This window comes from Truncatella angustata (assembly GCF_020726525.1).
Source record: "Truncatella angustata strain MPI-SDFR-AT-0073 chromosome Unknown BKA67scaffold_8, whole genome shotgun sequence".
Lineage (NCBI taxonomy): Eukaryota > Fungi > Ascomycota > Sordariomycetes > Amphisphaeriales > Sporocadaceae > Truncatella > Truncatella angustata.
The window spans coordinates 2,945,451-2,965,095 of record NW_025763388.1 but is presented as its reverse complement, the minus strand read 5'-3'; the positions used below and the strand labels follow the sequence as shown (position 1 = coordinate 2,965,095).

The window sequence follows — 19,645 nt, the reverse complement described above, 5'->3', positions numbered from 1 at the left end:
TCTTATTAAAATATCTCTATAGTTATAAGTCTAATCCGGAATTTGACAACTGATTTGAGATTATAATAGTTAGATTACCCATTTATCAAAATTATAGCTTGTTACGATAACAGGAACATTGGTTTCCTAGTAAATCCGTATACTTATCCTTTGAAAATCCGCATACCCCTGGTCAATCCTTAGCGCTGGTTTTCTGTCACTAAATTTAAATCCGCAAAGGGTATGCGGCGCAATGCATACTTGTAAGGTGCGATGAGACCTGCCTGGAGGAGGGTGATTAAAGCCAGCGCAAGGAAAAAGGCCGGCCTGTTGTTAACATCTGAAGAAATACCCGAGGAGGCTCCATCCGGAGGCGGGTGTGGCTCTAGGGGTGGTAGGAAAGGCGTTTATTCATCCTCGTCGGGTTCTCGGCCAGGTGTCATGGTTGCAAGTTTGTGCTGCACGGTACAAGCATGTGGTGGAAAGTCCTGGGGAGAGGGAGGTTAATGAAGTGCGTGACAGCGTTTACGCCGCAGGGAGCGCAAATTACCTCTCGGTACGTACTCAACTATGTACGCAGTTTTGTCTACCATGTCCCAACTAACCAATGGGTTATTTCCCATGTATCCGCGATTATGGGGACGCATCGCGTGCGGCTGCAAGGCACATTAATACGGACTAACTTGGTTAGCTCGTGAGTTGTAGCTAGCATGAGTTGGTCTCCACTCCTCGCAGCGGCGCAATCCTGGCCATGGATTAGGCAGGTGCTCTATAGGCGGGCTGACCGTCAGTCAGTCTGGCCTGGTCTCCCTACCGAAGATAACCAAAAGGAAAAGAGGGCCAACACTCGATGGGGGAGCGGGTGAGAACAAAATAAAATCAAAGACACACCCATCCATTCACGAAATCTAATCATTTACGCAATCCTGATACGTCACTCTTGGTATCCGCCATGTCATGCGACCGGGCTTTTGGCCCTCGTGTTGCTTCAAGCTGCCGTGCATTTGATTTTACACTCTATTTCGAAGACGCAGTCTTTGCCGTTCTCCCAACAGCAGCACTATTACTTTTCTTGCCTTTGTCGTTGGTCTTGTCATCAAGAAATCCAAAGGTGGTGAAGAGGTCCAAACTGCTCGCAGTGAAGCTAGTAGGTCCCGGGTTCGCCCCCCGAGTCTGTATACGGTCTGACCAGCTGTAGGTAACATATCTGTGTCTGTTGGCATGTCAAGCAGTCTTCCTCGCCTTGCGGCGGGTGGATCCTGGCCTGCGGACCCAAGCGTCTCTTGCGGCAGACGTGATTGGTACCGCTGGTGCAATCGGAGTTGCTCTGCTGTCATGGTTTGACCACCAGCGCTCCATCCGGCCCTCGAGCCTTCTTGCCATGTACCTCATGATTGCAACGATTCTTGGTGTCGCTAGGCTCAGAACGCTCTGGTCCATCCCGGGAGCCACGGGAGCAGCCATTGTATTTTCCTTGGTGCTCGGCCTGACATTGACGGCATTGGTTCTGGAGTCCACAAGCAAGGACCAGGCCCTGCGCTCGCCCCGGGAGTACTCGGGCGTCGGATCGGAACCGTTTAGTGGCCTGTGGGCACGCATCGCATACTTCTGGTTGCTAGGCACTGTTCGACAAGGATACCACAAAATACTCTCTGTTGATGACTTGCCAGGCATGGACCCTCAGCTCAGGAGTGGCGTGCTGCATAGTAAACTAGAGCGAGAATGGTCTGCATGTAAGATTGCCCTCCGCTCCAAAGTCGAGCCGCAGAACTGATACGGTGTAGGTGATCAAGCGAGAAAGTATAGCCTCATCGTGTCTTGCTTCCGTGCCTATTCGACCGCACTCTTCTCGGCTGTCCTCCCTAGATTGTGTCTCACCGGCTTCACTTTTGCCCAGCCGTTTATGATCAACACTCTGACGGACTGGATACAAAAAACAGATGCGCCAGAAAGCTCAGGGAAAGGGATGATTGGTGCCTATGCCCTTGTATACCTAGGCCTAGCGGTAAGCGCCAAACCTGCAAATTCAAGATAGCAATAGGGCCCGGTCGCATACTATCAGTCTCTCTCTCTTTTTTTTCTTCTTTTCTTCTTTTTCTCGTCCGTCGCTAACCTCAGACTTCGCAGTCAGCTACAGCTTTCTATTGGTATCAAACTTTTCGCTTCATTACACGTGTTCGCGCCGGCTTGATCTCATTAGTGTATCAACAGACAGTACAGGCCAGAGCTATTGACTTGGGCGACACCACCGGGCTGACGTTAATGGGAACTGACGTGGACCGCATTGTACTGGCATTCCGCTCCCTCCATGAAGTCTGGGCATCACTTCTGGAGATGTTCCTGGCCATATATCTGCTCGAACGCCAACTAGGGGTTCCGTGTGTCATGCCCGGCGTACTTACACTAGGTAGGTGGGCTGTGCATATATTTGGTCCGTGATCGTACGTAACTAACTTTACCTTGAGCCTTCACTTTGACCACGTTTAAGCTATCTTCCATAGGCAAGACCTCGCAGAAGCGGTGGATCGAGAGAGTGGAGAAGCGACTGAGCGTCATATCCAGCATGCTCGGCGATATCAAGGCGGTGAAAATGCTGGGGCTCACTGACAAGATGTTTGACATCATCGACCGGCTACAACGAATTGAGATTGAGACATCAATGCGGTTTCGCAAGATTTTCATCGCCCAGGTATTCTTCTGTAGGTGCTGACCTCTCTGACTGCGGAGATGACCTTCTCCCAGGGACTAAATCCACTTGCTAACACCAGATGCAAGCCAACGCACCGGCCGCCCTTGCGCCTATTGTCACCTTTGCCCTTTATGTTGGTATCTCCAATGCCAAAAACGATAATACACTTCTTGCTTCGCGGGCGTTCACGTCGCTTTCGCTCATCTCTCTTCTTACAGCATCTGCACTGACGTTTATTCAGTCAATCCCCTCCATGATTCAATGTTTTGCTTGTTTCGAAAGAATCCAAGAATACTGCCGCCAGCCGATTAGCCCGTTCGCTGCCCAGGAACATTTTCCCACTCACTCTAAGTTATCCTGCGAGAAGAAGCAAATTCAACTGCACCCACTCGAGATGGCCAATGACAGCAAAAGCTCCTCGCCATTGATTTCATTCTCCGATCAGAGCTTCTCTTGGAGCAATGCTGGCCCAGCCATCCTGAAGTGTCTCAACCTCGAAATCCAGCCCAGGAAAATCACCGTGATAGTAGGTCCGACGGGGAGCGGAAAGTCTACGTTACTGCAAAGCATTATTGGAGAAACAATCGCTTTAGGGGGCCAAACTAACCGGAACTTTTCGACAGCGGCCTACTGCTCGCAAACCCCGTGGTTGACAAATGGCACAATACGTGATAACATCATCGGCGCGTCTCCCCTAGACGAGGTCTGGTATGCTTCAGTGTTACATGCGTGTGCACTCGAAGATGACATTGCGCGCCTTACTCGGGGAGACCGCACCAAAGTTGGAAGCAATGGCGTCAACCTGAGTGGGGGCCAAAGACAGCGTGTGGTGAGTGGATCCATTGACCGTACACCTCTATGGGTCTTCATGTACCCTACTGACTAAGACAAAGTCTATGGCCCGAGCTGTATACTCCAGATGCAGACTAGTCTTGCTTGATGATACCTTTAGTGGTCTAGACTCACACACGGTGGAGCTGACTGCCGGTCGTCTCTTCGGCCCGGAGGGCTTATTTGTCCGCAACCAGACCACTGTCATCATCGCTACTCATTCATGTAAGCGGCATGGCAGATATTGGTGCGAAATAGGATGAATAGCTGCTAACAGACAAAGCTGCCGTACTGGCCTTTGCGGATATTGTCGTGGTGCTCGAAAATGGCAGCGTGGTAAAGGCTGGAAAGGCGCAGGCACCGGAACAAGCCGTAAAAGAGGACCTTGCAATTTCCAACATGGATTCTACCAATGAATCCGCCCAGAGTAACGAATCTGGAAGCCTACGCGGTTCTGGGTCGACTCAAGCTGCTCAGGCTGACTCTCCGCTAGGCCAAGACGCTGCTGATATGACTGACCTAAAACGACGACAGGGAGACTGGTCAGTATACAGCTATTACTTCAAAGCCGCAGGGAAGTATGAGTTGGCATTTTTCCTTGCCTTTATGTCATTATGGACTGTCTGCGAACAATTCTCTGGTATGTACTCTCGGCCTACTATGAGTTCGGATCCCGCAACACTAACATGGCCACGACAGCGGTATGGCTCAATTGGTGGTCTGATGCAAACGAGGTGGCCACAAACCGCCGCGATGGGATGTATCTTGGAGTGTATGCCGGCTTGGGCGTCGCTGCTAGTGTCTTTATGGGTGCTGCCTGCTGGTGAGTATCTTCAAATTTCCACGTCCGAGTCATCTAATAATCCTATAGGTTTTTGTTTATCAACATAATAACAAAATCGTCGAGAACCTTCCACCGTGCTCTTCTATTAGCCACGCTACGGCGAGTTCCCCTAGAGTCCGCCTCTCCACCTCGTTCTAATTATTTTCAGCGCACCCTTGTACTTCTTCTACGAAACGGATCTTGGGTCCATTACAAATCGGTACGTACAATCGATGTGGTAGGGAATATGGCTCAACAACGGAGCGATGTTAATTTCTTTGTGATCTTAGCTTCAGCCAAGATATGGAGCTCATCGGCCTGGATTTCCCCCTTATCGCCGTGAATTACGTTTCCGGTATGGTTGACTTCGATTCCAATGCTGAGTATTCGAAATACTGACAATCAATGCCAGCCGCATGTAACTGCATCGCGCAGGTTCTCATTCTTGGTATTTTTACGAAATATCTCGCTGTCACCGTCCCATTCGTCCTGGCTCTCGTGGTTATCATACAGCGATTCTACCTACGTACCTCCAGACAGGTGCGTCTGTTGGATATCGAGGCCAAAGCGCCGGTATATCTGCACTTCATCGAGACAGCCAGCGGAACTGCTACCATACGAGCGTTTGGCTGGCAACATTATTTCCGACGAACGCTTGAGGTCGCCCTGGACCGATCCCAGCGCCCGGTGTACCTACTCTTCAGCGTTCAGCGATGGCTCGCACTGGTCCTCGACCTCGTGGTCTCGGTCCTCGTGATTATCTTGGTCTCGATCGTGGTGACATGGAAGAGTTCCTTCGACTCGGGCGCCGTGGGATTGTCACTTGTCATTGTTATGATGTTCAACAAGACTCTAATGTCAGTGGTCCAGTACTGGACGAGTCTCGAGACATCCGTAGGCGCAGTTGCACGTATCAAGCAGTACGTCGAACTGACAAAATCCGAAGACCGGAGCGACCGCATCCCACAAACCATTCCTCAGAACTGGCCGTCGTCTGGGGCTATCAAGTTCTCGAATTTGGTGGCGTCTCATGCGTAAGCTCCTCCTCCGTTCAATCGTAAATGTTTATCTAATTCCCTGTACTAGGCCCGATGGTCTTCCCGTACTCAAGGATATCTCCCTGGATGTAAAGGCGGGGGACCGGGTCGCCATCTGCGGACGATCCGGCGGCGGTAAGACCTCGCTCGTACTGAGCGTGCTCCAGATGACCAGCATACAGCGCGGGTCAGTTGAGATTGACGGCATCGAAATCTCATCCCTAGCGCCAGTCGAGCTTCGCCAATGCATCAATGTAGTCCCACAAGACCCCGTTCTCATGCCTGGCTCCGTTCGGTTCAACCTGGACCCATACGGTAGCGCCTCGGAGGATGAAATCATCAAGGCTTTGGGAGAGCTTCGACTATGGAGCCGCATCGAGGCCTTGGGCGGGCTTGAGTCAGAGCTCGACAATGCTTCCTGGTCTGCAGGCGAAAGGCAACTGCTGTGCTTAGCGAGAGCCATGGTGCGAAAGAGCCGGTTGCTGCTGCTCGATGAAGCGACCAGCAGGTCTGTCCACGTCACTTATGCTCTATTCCTTTATCAAGTCCTTATCTTACTAACTTTATCTATACTACAGCGTTGACCCACAGACTGAGGTCCTCATGCAGGATGTGATCGCCACCGGGTTCCCCAATTGCACGGTCCTCTCGGTAATGCATAGACTGAACACCATCAGGCGGTTTGACAAGGTGATAGTACTTCACGAAGGTGAAATTGTGGAGTATGATGAACCGAACACGCTACTCGCCAAGGAGTCGAGGTTGCTTGAGATGTATAAGGCCGGAGGCTACCAATGACTGGCGTAGTCAGGTAGGCAGGGCGCCAACTTCACTCGGGTTTTACTAGATCTCTTTTCTTTCCTTACATGAAATACCGTACCAGCTCTTAGGTCCCACAGGTAAACTGGTATATCTCACATGTAATTCCATTCTAATCATTCATTTAGAGATAAGGCATCTTAATGCTATTCTTACCGGGTGCTCTCTGACACACTTTTCTCGACTGGTTATCCCACCTGACCCAGCGAAACCGTCCTGGATGGATTAGCATGCCAACATAACCCATAGAGATACCCCAAAAGACTTGGATACAAGGTCTTCCAGTGAAATAGAACCTCCTCTACTAGACGATTGAGTCATTACTATCACATGTGAATGTGCAGCTACCGCATATGTGGCATTCTTCTGGATGACCACAGATGGCACATATAATAATGGATGGTGAGTGGCATCTCTCGGAGTGTTCAAGCCAATCCAGCGTGTCGCGTAGAAGGATGTCTGTGCAGAGTCGACATTAATGGGGCCAGTCAGACACACAACCCTGCACGTGGCGTTTTATATAAGTGACAAGTTTGGATTCGATATTGGATATCGAGGGACAGAGACACAGGCTTGTGCTCCCGCTTCGGATTTCTAATTTGGTGCATTGGCTTTCCCGTGGTTCCTTTAAACATGGGAGCTCTATTCGTGGTGGCAATTTACCGTGGCTTGACACTCAGGACAGGAGAAGGGCTGGCTGAGAGTTGTCTCTTTCGTAAAGACCACTTCGTTTCTCGAAAGTTTTGTTGCGGATCAGGAAGCGGGAGTACCCTTTTTCTGTGCATCATTTAGTTAGGCCAAGATACCCGATATAAACCTCCTTGGATGCGCCTTAAATTCTGTGACATACTGTTGTCACCCGATCGATCAACCTTTTTGAAGACCCCATATCGATCATTAGCCAAATGGAGGCCACACGCATTATCGACAACGTCCAGTATGGCGCCCCGATTGAGACAACTTGGTCTTTCCATATGACCATGTCTCACATCATTTGCACGGTGTATGCCTCACCATTCACCTTCTATGGTGTACTTGCCCGTAATCCTGATCGTATAGACCGAGGTTAGACCAATGATGAACTATTGTAGGTCTACGATAATAGTGAAAGAGTGTCTGTCTAGCAAGAAACCTGTTAGCGTCCCGTTACGGCTAGCGACATAATGGACTACGAGATAGAAGACATAGTCGGCTATCACGAGTATGAAAACGGACGCCTGTTTTATGCGGTAAAAAGGACCGGGCGCGATTATCCCACCTAGGAGCCCGAAGAGGATCTAGTGGCTCATAATGTGTTGCTTCTCCGCTATTAGACTATAATGTTGCGCTAGAATTAGCACCACTTGTCGACGAAGCTTTAGATTACAATAATATCTGCCAAGCAGGAAACGGGTGCTAAGGTTATAGATGTAGGCATGTATTATTACCGCGGACTCGTCGGAATAGGATAATAACTCAGTTTTTACTCTATTTATTAGAGATATTCGTTATTTATATATATATAATAAGTAGTATATAAATATAAATAAAGTAACATTATTTTTAACGCGATTATTTTTTATAATTATAATATATATCTTGTTAACTAAACAACTTTTTACTCTGCTTTATATATTCGCTTTTTAATCTTTATATAAAAGCTCTTTATTATTATTAAGAAGTATAATCTTTATAATTAACGATATCTTTTACTCGAAAACCTAGCTTTTATCGAGAATAAAACCTTATTATTATACGCGCTTTTCCTCCCGTAATTATTAATCGTTATTTAGAATTAAATTATTATTATTTACGACTTACTTAATATAAATAAATAAGTATATTTATCTAAGACTAGAGCCGTATAATACGCGTAAAACGGGTGGTTATTATTAAATACGCCGTAGGACTCTAAGTCCCTCGGTACCTCTCCGGATTAAACCGTACGGTAAACCTTGCCTTAAGGGCTGGACAAAACCCGTACGCTTCGTGTGCTCTACGCTCTAATAGCGTTTACGTTATAGTGTCTATAATGCGACGTTGGTTCTCACCTAACCAACGTAACTACCCCTGAAAAGACTAGCTATCCCCTATATAGGATAGTCTCCCCGTTTGTAATAGCCACCGAACTAGAACCTTCGACACGTTCGGAATTAACGTAGCCGCGGCGAGGTCGCGGCGTGTATCCAGTCTTACCGGAGCTATAGAGCTCCTTAGGCGTGCTTAAGCCTCTTCTAATAGCCCGCAATAGAGGAATACGTATACGACTATTTCAGGGGCTTCGCCGTAACGGTAAAGGGGTGTATACGCTCCGAACGCGTCTATTCTAAATAAGAAGGCTGCGAGTCCAATCCGTTCAGACTAGATTTGGAAGATTATCGTGGCTTCTTTCCTCTTAAACTTCTCGTACTGTTTTAGACCGGTTCTAGGGGCTTTATCGGCTAATGCTCTGCGTTGGCGGTCATCTTGCGAGGCGTTATCGCTTTGTCTACGCTTTTGGCAGTGTCTAGAGAGAGCTTGTCGTAGATCTGGTCCTTCGGCCCATCTTAGTGCTCGTTCGTACTTCTCGATCGGGTATGCTACTAGGCGTAAAGGAAGCGGTAACGGCTTTCTTCGCCTAACTGGCTTCGCTTCTCGTAATATATGCGCCGCCTTTGCGCAAGCGGTGCGTAATAGCTTGTCGGTCTTTTTCTTACGAATCCGTAGTTCGAACTTCGTTGCTTGAGCACTTAGATAAATGTCTAACGGCGGGATCGCTAATTCAGCTTCTAGTATCCGCGTTAGTGTAGCCTTATATACGCCGCAAATAGCGCGTAGGCACTCGTTTTAGGAGCTCGCTAATGCTTTGACCGGGCCTACGGGTCTCTCGCTAATAGTGTGCCACGTAGCCGCTCCGTATACAAGGGCTGTTCGTATCACTACTGTATATAGTAGCCTTGCTCGTAAGAAGTCTATTCCCCACGCCATTCGTACAAGCTTCGTAAGGGCTAGCTTTTGTATAACGAACTTCGATTTTACTCTCTCTATATAAGCGTGCCAATTCAGTTTCCTATCGAACCAGACGCCAAGGAACCGTGCTAACACAACCGGCGTTATAGCTGCGTTTCCGAGGCGAACTCCTATCGTTAACGGGTCTCTGGCTCTTGTAAAGTGTATAAGCTCGCACTTTTCTGGCGCGAAGTCCATGCCGTGCCTGGTTGCCCATGCCTTGCACATACAGGTGGTTAATATAAAGATTAACGACTTTAAAAATCTTGTTTAATTACGTTATCTTTATATTATACGCTTCTTTAAGTTATATTATAATTTAAGGTTAACTAATATAATCTTCGAATATATTAATTTAAACTTTCTCGATATTTATTTATTAAGCTTAAAGGCGGAATTACTAGTACAGTTACTTAAGTTAACACCTTTAATAATAAAGAAATAAGAAATAAGATCTTATTAATATATTTATTAATTATCTTTTAAATGCTTTTAATAATTACGTATTCATTCTCGTTATTAATAAATACTCGTATTTTAATTATACGTTTATCTATATTCGGACTTATTAAATGGAGCGGCTTCGATGGCCAGTACAACAGTTAGGAGAAGCAAGACGATACAAGTGCCGACCTGATCGAAGTGTTCGAGGCGAGCTACCAAGGTAATGATATCGCCATCAAGCGAGTGCTTAAAAAGCGGACGCGGGGCGGCAGGTGTGTGCCTTTACATGCATTTGCCAAGTCACAATAAGTCCATCCCGAGGTGACACATTAGTTCCGTAACGATAATAGACTTACAAGTGCACAACCTCTAGATAGCAACTTCATATATATAGCTGTTTCCTATTAGCCGACATGCAGGATACAGATAGGGATCTGCACGCGCGGGCAGCCGTGCTCAAGTTACGAAGGATCAGGATTCTTGAATTTTAAGCGGCATAACCCGCGCGCCTTCTCTGATAAGGTTTCTATATGAATCTTCCTCCTAATCGCTTGTCCCTTCTAGCCGGGCGACGAATGTTCCATGCTGCTTCGCCAGTTTTGATGCTAAAAACTGCCAAACCACTCCGAAAAGTTGATCGGGCAGCCGGTAACCGCGAAGCGCCCTTGCAACTCATATCCAAAGACATTTAAGCCCTGATAACTGCCTATTCCTAGATCTGGAGTGTCGAATGATTGAACAACAATTGATAGATGCTGCCATATCAGCGGCTAAATGGCGCGATAAGCAAGATCAATACTATAGCAGTAAAGTAAAAGCAGCATCCCAGTTGACCTCGAAAACTGCTTTTTCTGACACCGAAACCGGCATATAGTGCTCTTAGTCCGCTGAGGCGGAAGCAAAACACAAGACAGCATATTTATCACAGGTCGCCCTATCAGCTCTTCGTCTCTCCGGCACTCCCCAATAGATACAGAGCAAGGAATGCCTTGTCTATATACATCAAGGCTACAATTTGCGAGAGTAATTCCTGGTATAGCTTCAAGATACTTCGGTTACGCTGTTATAGTTTTTAGTTTTAAGATACCGAATGTTCGGCCTGTAGAAAATACACGCCATTGCTCTCATTAAATATATACACTTTCACTAAGTGCCCCCATTAACGCTGCCATGCTCTCGTGTCCAATATGTATTGACCTCCTTATCATTGTGTCAAATCGTATATTTGTGCTCATCTTCCTCCAAACGTAATTCTATGGTAAAGCTATCCGCACAGGGCCGCACCTAAACAGAGAGCCATAACAGACCAGCCAATACGCATCGTCTCAGCTTTTCGTTGTTCTAGGGTTTCCTCTTCTCAATGCACCACTTCTTTTGCCGTAATTTCCACGTGACAGTCTCTTGAGAGTTTCCCATGCCGATCTGAAACTTCTCCAAACGAACACTAACATTGTTCCAGGATCGCTTTTATTTCTTGACGCTACGTGGCTACTTGCGTTGTTCGACTCTTGAGTCCGTACCCACATCATCACCAAATGCCTGGCTGGCCCTTCTCTTAGCACGCTAAGGTGCACTTTCCGAACATTTTTTCGTCTCGACAGTGAGATGGCTCCATCGCAAAGCCCGATAACCAAGAGAGTCTTCCTCACATATCCACTCCCGGCGGGTTTTTCCACCTCGGTGGTTTTTCCCCGCCGGCGGACGTAAAAACACATGCTTTCACCTTCGACAATTCGACGGGCATCGAACGGCTACTAGGACGATTGTCCAGACCGGGGGTCTGCGGACTCATGGGTCGGATAGCAATGGACGGGGGTGTCTTCCCGCGGAATCGAGCTTGGATACTAACTAAAATCATCTGGCAGCGACCAGAGTAATACCGCAATAGCGTGGATTGGCACGTGAGCGGCTTTGACATATACATAGTTACACAGACTCCTCCAACCCTACGATATATAGCTCTGGGAGGCGTGGTGTGCCCTAATAAGGGACGTCCCCCACGTTAAATAACAAACAAACAAAGCGCATAATTACAATATGGCTAAATCGCAAGGTACCGAGTAAATCGCAGGCTCATCCAAAACCACGAGCTCTATTACGCAAAGTGGAAATTTTGCACGAGCGGGTCAGGGTGATGCGCGTCGCTCGCGGTCAAATATCCACGAGGGTAAGGAACACGTCTGCACTTCACTCGATCCCGCATGCATCACTCCCGTAAGCGGCCTTACTATACCGCGAAAACATCGCCCTGACCTCACCCATTAGCTAAGTTTATCAGTCTAACGGGAGCCTAAAGCTAATAACCCGTCCTGGACGAGTTTGAAAAAGGCGCCAGGAGCTTGAGCGAGGCGCTAGTGCTTACGACTATAACTTAACCTAGTACCAACTAATTAATTACATTAAATCCCGTTTAACCTCAACTCTTTTTTTAGTGAAATTAAATCAATCTCGTTAAATCATTTTTATAGAAAATTGTGGAATGGCTTCTCTATTCATTTCATTCCGTACAGTTTGGGCGACAAATAGATCTATTCAGCGCTGTCATACGAAAGGAAGAAGGGATTCTTCCCGTCGTACGCGATCTACAGATAGGGGTTTGGCCTAAACGGCTGCAAGCTGCCGACAGCCACGGTGTGGCTGTAGTGGCTTGCCGTTAGTACGCCGGTAACTAGCTAGACTATATAGTCGTGCGAGACCGCGGATGACCATATTCCAACAAAGATAAATGATATTTTATAATTAAGATTAAATAATATTTTAATGGTTTATCACAGTTTAAACGAAGTGTAAAAGGCAAAAGCCTATGTAAAGGGGTATATAGCTGACGTAAAGAAGCACGAAAAGAGAATAAAAAGCTCTCCTACGAGCTCTATCGAAATACAATGAAATCTGGGCCCAAAGCACCCATGCCCCGGGCGACCTGTATAACAATGCCTGAGGTTGCCATGTGCACTCCACTCCCGTTACATTTATGATATGATCTGTACTCTTTCGCAGCAGTGGTAACTTGCAGACCGATGAGGGCAGGCGTGGAGCTAGAGGTGGTTTACTGACAAATAGATAAACTGGCTAAATAGAACTTCTCACAGCCCCGGATAAACCTAATAAACTATGCTTTTTACACAATACTTCTGATCCCTTATCTTTACCTGTTACGCATTAAAGCCCCGACGAGTAAACCAATTCCCTTCCGGGCCCAAATCCCTTAAGTTAAGGCATCTAAGTTAAAATCCTCTTTCACTATCAGTCTCAACATTGACCTTAAGCACTTCATAATGGCATCCAAATACAAATGGTAACATCATATGACTATTTTCTTTCCAACGAAACCAGAGACTAATTAGGCATGTAGGCTTAACGGAAACCACGAAGAGCAGTCTCTCATAACTGACAACAGCGATAACTGTTCAGTCCTCCAGCAGAGTCATCGAAACAACAATACTTACAGTCTCGAAAATGCTTCAAGCCGTCACTTTCCACTTTAAAGACTTCATATTAATTGCATTTGCAATTTTGGGTTTCATTAGCCTTCTCCAACCCTTGACGAACATCCAGGCACAAGTCCAATTAAAGGGAGCCGCGACAGACAAATACCAGATCGAGGCTACATTTGTATCCTGCGATTGTGGAAACTCTACAGCCGAAGCAGTGGCATTGGGCTGCAAGTATGACTCACTGGCCGCTGCTTGGCTTCCTAAGCATTGTCGGATGACGAGTTGACAGATAAGTTCGAGCATTCTGGGCCAGGCGTTAATGGAAAGTGGACGTATTGGGCCGACAGAGCGCATACCAAAGAGATTAGCATCGATAAGGTTGCGCAAATTAGAGACCATCCGGAGCTACGGTTTTTTACGACGGGCCATTAGCATGTTATTCACTGTCTTTTTTACTGGAGAAAGGAACATAGGGCACGGTTTAATGGGAAGGTCGTTGAACCGCGGTGGGACAATGAAAAGCACATCAAGCACTGCGGTAGCATTTTCATGGACCCAGGTACTAACACGATGGCCGGGGTGCCATTGAACACTAATATGGAATAATAAAGGAGGATTCTCTGGATTTGCAACACTTTACGTATACTTGTCATCTAGTACATGATATATTTTGAATTACGGGTGGTTTATCGTAGCTCTTCATGAATACTTATAAATATGAAAAAAAATTTCGGGCAGAACTTGATAATTTTACCACTTGAACGTGGATCTCACGTTGTTCTGGTCTGTACTCAGCATCCTTTGCCTTAGCATTTACAACTTCTACAGTTGACAATTTTACGGCGTGAGCTAAGCTGTGGCAACAGTGTCCCCGAAGCAAAGCAGCGGATGTTTTTTTCACTCTCTTTTTGACCCACTAGCAGAGGAACGGTTCCCCACAGTCTGTCCTCGCTACAGGCTAGACGAGTTCAAAGCAGCGGCTACGGAACACAACTTATCTCAGTGGCAATACTAACGGAGCCAAGCCGGGGCCAAGCCGGATAGGAGTATGCCAATACTTGTTAACCACTGGAACACGTTACTATAGTCTAAAATGGGTTAGGAAGTTAAGGATGATATGCTTTGAACTTTTAAAGTTTCACCGTCACGCGTCGGAAACCACGGCACTGCAAATGCATGTTTGTCTCCAAAATATGATATGATATCTGTCCGTTAGACTGCAGCCTAATTGACATTCCGAGACGTAGTCAGATCAGTGATACCATTGGTTAGAGTGACTCCGGTATCATCAGATCATCAGGTGTGCTGATGATGACGTTTAGTGTGTTCCTCCTGGACTAAGCTCGCTTATGTATTCCTATATGAAAAGGATGACCAACACCGCAGAGTGCAAGTGTATCGCCGACTAAATCGGGGTCTATATTTTCGACTAGGTATAGCCGCCGAGATCATACTCGAATCTCACCTTTAATCTTAGCCGCCTGGCGGTTACCCACTCGTGATATGTTTGGTCATGCGGGGTAGTTAGGAAAAACGTCGGCGTACAACTGCTTGGCATATCACCCGTGCTAGGATATAGTGGGTAATGTAGATCCTCTGATTGTTATCTTGCACACCCCCTGAGGTATACCTCATTTGAAAACACACAGGCTTGTAAAGCATGGTATGAGCACACTTGTGGTAGACCCAAGTCTTAACGATTAGAGGACGTAATTGGCCGTCTGAGCTGGAAGTAATTCTAGGCCGCGACCTTCATATTTCAATCTCAATCCAGGGATTCACCAAGCGCCCATCGCTATCATACTTGGGTTCATAGCAAGTCCATTACATATTCATTCCAACGATATACCTCAGCGATCAAGATGGTTTGTTGCTAAATACTCTTCAATAGAATGAATTATTGACCGTCTGACATAGACGTAGTATACACGGACAAAATCATCTCTGTTTCTCATACCTCTGAGCATATTGTTGTTCAGTCTTCCGAAAGTATGGCAGGTGATTCCGGACAAAGTCGACATTTCCATCATGCTCGATTCACTAGCAACATATGTCACCACCCCGGTAGCTGGTGTCTACGAATGTAAATACGAGCACACTTTTGAGATTCTGTCGATTGATCCTCTGATCCTATATATCAACAACTTTCTGAAAGAGGACGAGGTGCAACACCTACTCGACTTGAAGTATAATGTTATTCGTAACTACAGTTCAGCTTCACATTGAACTAATGTCAATTGCAGGGACGCGTATTTTGAGCCCTCCTAGGTCTACAATGAAAAGACATTCGAATCTGGAATCGACACGCGTTTCCGCACTTCCCAATCCGCCATAGTCGAACGTGACGACGTAGTCAGCATCTGTTTGTCGCAACGACTGAAGTCACTCCTGGGAAATGTACAGCATATCGAAACCGAGCCGATTCAAATACTAAAATATGCACCTAGCGAAAGGTTTAATATTCATATGGACTGGTTCGGCGAGCCCCGCAACTACACATTCGCCCCAAATGTGACCTACAGACCATGGAATCGCCTAGTCAGCATATTCGCCTATCTTGATGACTCTTGTACTGGGGGTGAGACATACTTTCCTGATGTACAAGGTATCTCCGCCGTCGCGGATGGCGACAAGTTCTCCAGGACGGATACAGGCACCGGCTTGTTAGTTAGGCCAAAGCGAAGGAATGCAGTCCTTTGGAACAATCTGTTAAATAATGGGAGTGGTGATTCACGGGTAGCTCATGTCGGTTTGCCAGTCCATAGTGGTAGAAAAGTGGGCATCAATTTGTTCAGCCATTACTCCTTAGATGCACCAATGTTGGGAGGGGATGAGGAAGCAGAAGCTAACGGGAGTGTGTAACGCGTAATTGACTTCTTTACACTGTCAAACTACTTACTAGATGCCTGTAAGTCAGTGCTGCTTTGTGACCTTGAACCGTGTCAAAGGTAAATGAATAAAGGTGTTTTAAAGAGCTTTGATGGCATGAAATATAAGTACGTTGAGCCCTAGTGAATTTGCACTTAGGCATACCTGTATTTCACGATTCTGGAGTAAATGGTATGAAGGTATATTCGATGTTGGTAAATGCACAGCTAAATAAATTCATGATTCTTATTCAAGGGTGCACAATCAGGGAAGACACGAGATATATTTGCGTATGATCAACCTACAAACTCCTTTGTTTATTTGCTTCATTATTTTACACCCTTAAGCATTTGAAGGAAAGCTGGATCCACTGGTCATATGCTTGGCTCAGTCTTCGCGTCGTCCGAGTTCAAGGCCACCGCTGCAGTCGCCTTTCTCTTGAAAGCACGTTTATTCAGGAGGACTGTCATGCAGTGAACAATATGACGCTCACTGTTAAAACGAGGCTCCATCACCACGCCGTTGAACTGCGCACGATACTGCTTCCTCCAATAAAAGAGATAGTGATTGAGATGCCATTCCCTAGTTGAGTACAATAAGAAATCTGGATCATCAGCTATCAGCGACAGGTTCTCTAGAGAAATCTTTTTGGTGTAGTTTGAGTCCTCCCAGTTGGTCCGTGGCCACTCCTCTCAAACTCGGCCGTGAGCTCGATGTCACGGCAGTACTGAGGCAACCATGCCGTGGCAAGCGAGTCGTACACACAGCCCATCGACCGTGCCTCGGCCACCGAGTTACCGTAGTTGCAGCTTCTAGAAGTTGTTATCACCGCGCTCTGCTCTTGTTGAAATGGAGCAGTGGTTCCCGTAGAAAAGGCATAGTGTAGAGTTGCCACAATGCCTGGGATAGCGAAGCCAAGTAACAATGTATCTTTCAAGAGGATCCAAGGATGGCTCTTCCAGACGTCCCTCAAGTCCCTCAACCATGAGAAAGGCAGTTTCTCGAAGTACGCATACTTGGGGGCTGTGACATCGCTCCCCTGGCTTGAATCGGACGAGAGCCTAGTCCTTGATGAATTTCTGAATAGCTTTAGTAGTGATTGAGTTACTCACTTTCTATAAGACCACATATTCCCGAAACCGCTTAGTATAATAAAATTATCCGGTAATGGCGTGTGTAGGGAGAGTGGGTGTAGGCGCGATGGGATGTGTCTAATTTCCAATAACAGTTTACCAAATATAAAATACGGAAAGTCAAAAGGCCGTCTAATATCCACGCTCAATGAGGCAAACTAAAACTATGGCATGAAAGTCGATAGACAGATGGAAATAATGATCGCGGGAGTCGCAAACTCCCTGAAAACACCGTCTGGCATAAGTACCTTGGTTACTTCCTACTGCATCCCATATCTCTATACGGAGTAACTAGGGCTTATGCTCATTAATGCATTACCGATTAACGACTCAACTAGTAATGTAGGGGGCGAAATTGTTGTACTGTTCCAAGGCGTAAAAGATGGTACTTCCTAGTATATGCGACAAGGATCGTAACGTAATCACATTTCCACCCAATGGAGTATACCTATATCTGGTATCCCTCCAGAATTGGTTATTGTAGGATGCTTCGGATGGTTCGGATGCTTCCGAAAGTTTCGTACTTTTACATGTTTCATTCAGCCTTTTCACAAAACTGCGCATCTCAAAATCAGCATTATCATATGATCACTCAAAAGTCGTAATTATGATATGACCAATGCGTATACTGAAGGATTTCTCAATAGCTAAATGATTGGCCACAAAAACTTGGCTTCTCCCGTAGTGGCCAAGGAACCAGGCCGAGCGGACCCTGTAGGCTGATACCGTGATTGCGCATTGGGGTCAACGCGGTTCGCAGTGCATACCCATCTTGCGTGTACGAAGGCTAATTCATAACCATGTACGTGCATAGACTGCTTAAGAAACGTGCCGATTACAAAGTACTGCTCAGATCTTGGCCGTGATTTTTGAATCCTAAGTTACACATGGAGAGATCCTGGTTGCATGTGGACCTAATCACAACATGTGCTGACAAACTACTAGAATCCAAGTCGGTAAAGGAACTGTTGATCCAGGGAGGTACGATATGGCCGAATAGGGCTCGATTCCAGGTCCTCTGTGTTTACATGACCAACCTCTAAAAAGCAAAGTTGCAAGTTATTGACTATCCGGGTAGATTGCTTCAATTCTGCTTCTCAAATTAGATCATAACCCTTCTCTAATTTTCTGAATCATGTTAGGCTTCGGTGCACTTCGGACTTCTTTCATCGTTGCAATGCTCCTCTCTATGCTGGCCCTTGCTGGGCTCTCCATGGGCTCTGTGCAGTATTGCCACAATAAAAGTCCCCAAGCTCCTGTCTACTTCTGCACCGCTGTTAGTAGCTGGGTCAACCCATCAACATCCTCTGTTGAATGGTGGGTTACTTTTGGTGTTCAAAGACTTGGACCAGAGGGTTGGTACGCCATAGGGCTTGGAAGCGGAATGTACGGGGCCTTGATGTTCATCGTATACGTAAAGTAACCGTCAACTGATGGTGCTTATCTCCCCACATGTCAATTATACCCACCAACTGACTTCATACGCAGACATTGTTCTGAGTGTTAGGCGTGAAATGTCAGTAGTCCCATAGTCCCAGACTTACTTCCAAGTTTTTAAACTGATAATTCCAAGGGGTTATTTTGAACCACAAGTATCTCCAGCACTACCCACGGTTGAGACTCTGGACATGTCTCTGAACCAGAGTGGGTGGCTAGAGGTCAACTTTATGTGTTCTAGCTGCAATCAATGGGCCACAAAAGATCTTCAATCATCGATGCAGCCGCGGGTTTGGGCTACCGACCCGAATCAGCGCTTCAAGGATCTTTCCGAGGAATCTACGATCAGGAAACACGGATACTATGGATACTTTAACTTGGTTATGTCAGAAGACCTAATCAATTCCGAGACGCCCACCACACCGTTGATAGATCCGAGCATCCATAACCAGCACGACAGCCAGACGGAGAGCCCAGTCCCTTCTTCAAGCTTGTTTGCTTTCCATGGTGCCTTGCTTGCTGTATCCAGGATGGTCATATACCCAAGTGGAGTGATTGCGATTCGCAGACAATCCCAAACATCATTTTCAACTCACCTCTATTTCCAGGTTCTAGCAACTATCGGCTGTCCTTGTAGGTTACATATTGGCTATCCATGGTATTATCCGGACTAACAGGGTATGGTCTCTGAGTTCATTACACGAGGATTAAAACTAAGTTCTCTTTTGATTAGATTGCTGTCTTGAGTAGCCAACACGGCCTATTCGGTGTCTTCATCCTAATATTGATAACTTCACAACTGCTACTCGGATACACTCACCACAGTGGTTTCAAGGCCGGAATCGAAAGGCGTATAACTACAACCGGCCACATCTGGATTGGACGGTTCTTGATTTTGGCTGGATGTATAAACACTGTCTTGTAAGTTCCCCCTATGGCTCAAATCAATGATATAGATCAGCGCTGACACACAAAGGGGACTCCTAATGGCAAGCGCATCTGCTACTCTCTTGATCTTTGCGTCAACAGTTATTCTTATTGATTTGGCTGTGTTGACTTTCTTCGGATGTCCCAAAGTCAAAATACACAACGTAACTTGGAGCGAGTTGGAGGAGCGTCCATTTCTTGAAATGGGCGATGTAGAACCCACGAGCTAATCGAATGTGGCATTTCAGCCAGTTTTT

The 19,645-nt window shown here is 46.5% G+C and overlaps 6 protein-coding genes across 6 annotated transcripts; 5 read left to right on the top strand and 1 right to left on the bottom strand.

Moving 5' to 3' along the window:
- Window positions 1–748: 748 nt before the first annotated feature.
- Window positions 749–6,338, top strand: BKA67DRAFT_579863 (putative multidrug resistance-associated protein). Its single transcript, XM_046103800.1, has 15 exons — window positions 749–1,126; window positions 1,178–1,712; window positions 1,764–1,984; window positions 2,107–2,386; window positions 2,445–2,678; window positions 2,755–3,497; window positions 3,562–3,724; window positions 3,783–4,139; window positions 4,199–4,322; window positions 4,371–4,442; window positions 4,492–4,542; window positions 4,613–4,677; window positions 4,735–5,356; window positions 5,409–5,867; window positions 5,938–6,338. Exons 1-15 carry the CDS (start codon window positions 932–934, stop codon window positions 6,155–6,157), a joined length of 4,341 nt encoding a protein of 1,446 aa, XP_045954733.1. The 5' UTR covers window positions 749–931; the 3' UTR covers window positions 6,158–6,338.
- Window positions 6,339–14,716: 8,378 nt separating this feature from the next.
- BKA67DRAFT_410107 (uncharacterized protein) lies at window positions 14,717–15,390 on the top strand. The gene is made up of 3 exons (XM_046096743.1): window positions 14,717–14,888; window positions 14,947–15,209; window positions 15,267–15,390. Exons 1-3 carry the CDS (start codon window positions 14,886–14,888, stop codon window positions 15,289–15,291), a joined length of 291 nt encoding a protein of 96 aa, XP_045954732.1. The 5' UTR covers window positions 14,717–14,885; the 3' UTR covers window positions 15,292–15,390.
- On the top strand, window positions 15,085–15,907 carry BKA67DRAFT_579857 (uncharacterized protein). Its single transcript, XM_046103799.1, has 2 exons — window positions 15,085–15,209; window positions 15,267–15,907. The coding sequence occupies exon 2, from the start codon at window positions 15,490–15,492 to the stop codon at window positions 15,883–15,885; it is 396 nt and encodes a 131-aa protein (XP_045954731.1). The 5' UTR covers window positions 15,085–15,209; window positions 15,267–15,489; the 3' UTR covers window positions 15,886–15,907.
- A 618-nt stretch (window positions 15,908–16,525) lies between these two features.
- Window positions 16,526–17,020, bottom strand: BKA67DRAFT_540026 (uncharacterized protein; the record flags this gene model as incomplete). Its single annotated transcript, XM_046100722.1, has 2 exons — window positions 16,526–16,970; window positions 17,004–17,020. The coding sequence occupies 2 exons, from the start codon at window positions 17,018–17,020 to the stop codon at window positions 16,526–16,528; spliced, it is 462 nt and encodes a 153-aa protein (XP_045954730.1).
- Window positions 17,021–17,564: 544 nt separating this feature from the next.
- Window positions 17,565–18,540, top strand: BKA67DRAFT_579856 (uncharacterized protein; the record flags this gene model as incomplete). Its single annotated transcript, XM_046103798.1, has 3 exons — window positions 17,565–17,776; window positions 17,839–18,005; window positions 18,167–18,540. Coding segments are annotated over exons 2-3 (370 nt in total), but the record flags the coding sequence as incomplete, so codon positions are not given.
- Window positions 18,541–18,594: 54 nt separating this feature from the next.
- On the top strand, window positions 18,595–19,365 carry BKA67DRAFT_410087 (uncharacterized protein). Its single transcript, XM_046096742.1, has 2 exons — window positions 18,595–19,139; window positions 19,195–19,365. The coding sequence occupies exon 1, from the start codon at window positions 18,653–18,655 to the stop codon at window positions 19,133–19,135; it is 483 nt and encodes a 160-aa protein (XP_045954728.1). The 5' UTR covers window positions 18,595–18,652; the 3' UTR covers window positions 19,136–19,139; window positions 19,195–19,365.
- Window positions 19,366–19,645: the final 280 nt, after the last annotated feature.